At 46.6% G+C, this 2,584-nt stretch overlaps 1 protein-coding gene across 1 annotated transcript in view; it reads left to right on the top strand.

The window, feature by feature from the left end:
• LOC104998078 (transketolase-like protein 1) overlaps positions 1-2,584 on the top strand; it is a gene marked incomplete at its 3' end in the record, with an annotated part of 7,458 nt that overhangs the window by 3,133 nt on the left and 1,741 nt on the right. The window contains 2 exon segments of the mRNA XM_010853097.1: positions 937-1,034; positions 2,312-2,519. Coding sequence (XP_010851399.1) covers positions 937-1,034; positions 2,312-2,519 — 306 coding nt within the window.

Below are 2,584 nucleotides of genomic sequence, written 5' to 3' on the forward strand. Positions count from 1 at the left end.
CCCTGAGTCAGGTGTGTGCCTGGTGCATTCAGAAGACAGCCAGGACACCAGGCACCTGGGGCAGCGGGGGAGAGAGTGGGAGGTGAAGGGGGTCACTGCAAGAACCTGAGCTTTGTTTGACATTAGATGGCAAGACCTTGGACAGTTCTCCACGGCAATTGAGAAGCGGGCTTAGGTTTTAACATGCTCCGCCTGGTGGCTGTGTTGAGAATTGACTGTGGAACAGGGAAGTGGGGAGGCCACTGCAGCGACAGAGGAGAGAGAGGTTTGTGGACAGGAAGAGATGGTAGCAGTGGAAGCATTGACTAAGTTTGGTGTCTCTTTAGAAGCTTGGGAGTGGGGCCTCAGTGCAGCAAACCTTTGACACCACCTTCTCTCCATGGGACAGTGACAGCCTGTGTGTACAAGCAGTGTGGGGGGAAACAGTGGAGTGGTGCTGGAAAGGGATTTATTTCTAGCATGACCTTTTACATAACCCCTTCCCAAATCTCAGTTGACTTGAGTTTTACAAACCAGGGAAATAGAAGTCCTTAGTGTTTCTGATTCCTGTTTAAGAGCCTGTGTTCTTCAAAAACATTGAACATCTGGTTTGTATATGGCTAGATGAAAGGCCTTGCGAAAATGGCAAGGCTCATGCTTAGATGTTTTTTTTCTGGTTTGCTCTTGGGCTCTGCTTAGGCTGCCGTGTGGAGAAGATGCCCTCTTCTATGTTGTCAGAGCTGCAGTCAACCTCACCAGCTGCATAGATTCCCTGTGATTTCCTTGTCTTTGTAATATTGATCTGAGACTTGGGGTGCATGTGGGTGTGGGGAAGAGTAATTCCCTTGCATTGTGGGAGGGGCCGCTGTGATGAGTAACCTTTGTTTGGAAGTTGGTCTGATACTCATGCCCTGCAGGTGCACCTAACCTAGGTTCATTTGGTCCCTTCTCCTACAGAGACTCTCATTTGTTGATGTGGCAACTGGATGGCTGGGACAAGGACTGGGGGCTGCGTGTGGGATGGCGTATACTGGCAAGTACTTTGACAAGGCCAGGTAAGACACTTACTCAGAAACCATTTAACTCTCCAACTATCCCACCCCTGGCACTTTGGCTTTGTTTATCATTTATTAGTTTGGAAATACAGTGATTTAAAAGTTCAGGTCACCAAGTATTCAAGCAATAAAAAGAAATTGTATTTCAGGAAACTGTTCTGGCATCTCTGGTTGGGTTCTAAGTGCTGCCTGCAGTATAGAAACTAGTTTGTTAGGGTTGAAGTCTTTACCAAGATAGATATCTTCCTGTTGCCCATCTCTCAGTGAGCTTCACTATACAGTGAACAGATGTTGTGTTCGCCTTTCCATTTGGGACCCCTGTATGTTAATAATCAAAGGTCTCTTTTTGGAATGGTTCCACCTTCCGAAAGACTGATTCATGCCTTTATTATAAGGGTGTGTGTCTGGGTGCTGCTGATACAGAGCAGCAAAATGGGATGTCCCTGTTGTGTGGTAAGTCGCTCTTTAACAATTTCACTTACAGCATTTTTCTGTGCCAGCAGTGGAGAAAGCACAATAAAGTGCTTCCAGAGGAGCCACCTGGGCTGGAACCTGGGACTGAGGGGCCACAGACTCAGGTGCCCTGGGGGAACCATAGGACTAGAACATACACTCCATGGCGTGCTTTCTCTACTGCTGGGGCAGTTGCCCTGCTCCATTTCCCATAAGACTGTTGACCTTTTTCATCTCTCCTTTTTGCCTCTATTAGTCCCTGTTGTGTGGTTAATCACTTTTTTAAAAGTTCACTTACACCCTGGGGTCTGCATTATATTTTATTGGTATAAACATTTCATGTTTCTGCTGCAGAAGAGTTTAATATTTACAACAACATATGCTCCTGAAGTAGAATGTTTTGATTGTTATGATTATTATAAATAAATTTGTAAGATCAGAAATAGAAGGTGGATGTGCTTTAAAAAGAAGCTTACCAAGAAACTGTATATGTGAATGTTTGGGTGTTTAAGGGCCTTCTCTCCATTCCCTCTTGTTTATTGGACCTGGAGAAGTTGAAGAAGAACCTGGAAATAGTGTTTGCAGCTAGAATGAGAGAACTAGCCAAAAGGTGCAGCCCATCTCATGAAGCCCAAGCTTTTAAAGCTGAGATTCCTCAGTTGTTGAGTTTGGGCAGCTTTGATAAGGGAAATTGTCTCATAGGAACCTGCTGATCTGAAGCACCTGCTTCATTCTCTTCCTCCGTTTCTCTTTGTGAAATGTACTTGTTCGAATGGCTCAGAGGAGCCCCAGGCAGGGTCCTAACCTCTCTTGACTTGCCCCAGCTACCGGGTGTTCTGCCTCGTGGGAGATGTCGAGTCTTGGGAAGGCTCCGTCTGGGAGGCCCTGGCCTTTGCATCCCACTACAGTCTGGACAATCTTGTGGCCATCTTTGATGTGAATCGCCTGACCCACAGCACCACTTTGCCTCTCGAGCACTCCATAGATGTCTATCAGAAGCGCTGCGAAGCCTTCGGGTAATTTTCCTATTTGGTGTCACCTTCTTTCTGGTCCTTCCCCCTTCGCCTTATAACCTGGCTGCTGCTTCTGTTGACAGG

Source organism: Bison bison, unplaced genomic scaffold (assembly GCF_000754665.1).
Source record: "Bison bison bison isolate TAMUID 2011002044 unplaced genomic scaffold, Bison_UMD1.0 scf7180017852828, whole genome shotgun sequence".
Taxonomy (NCBI): Eukaryota; Metazoa; Chordata; class Mammalia; order Artiodactyla; family Bovidae; genus Bison; species Bison bison.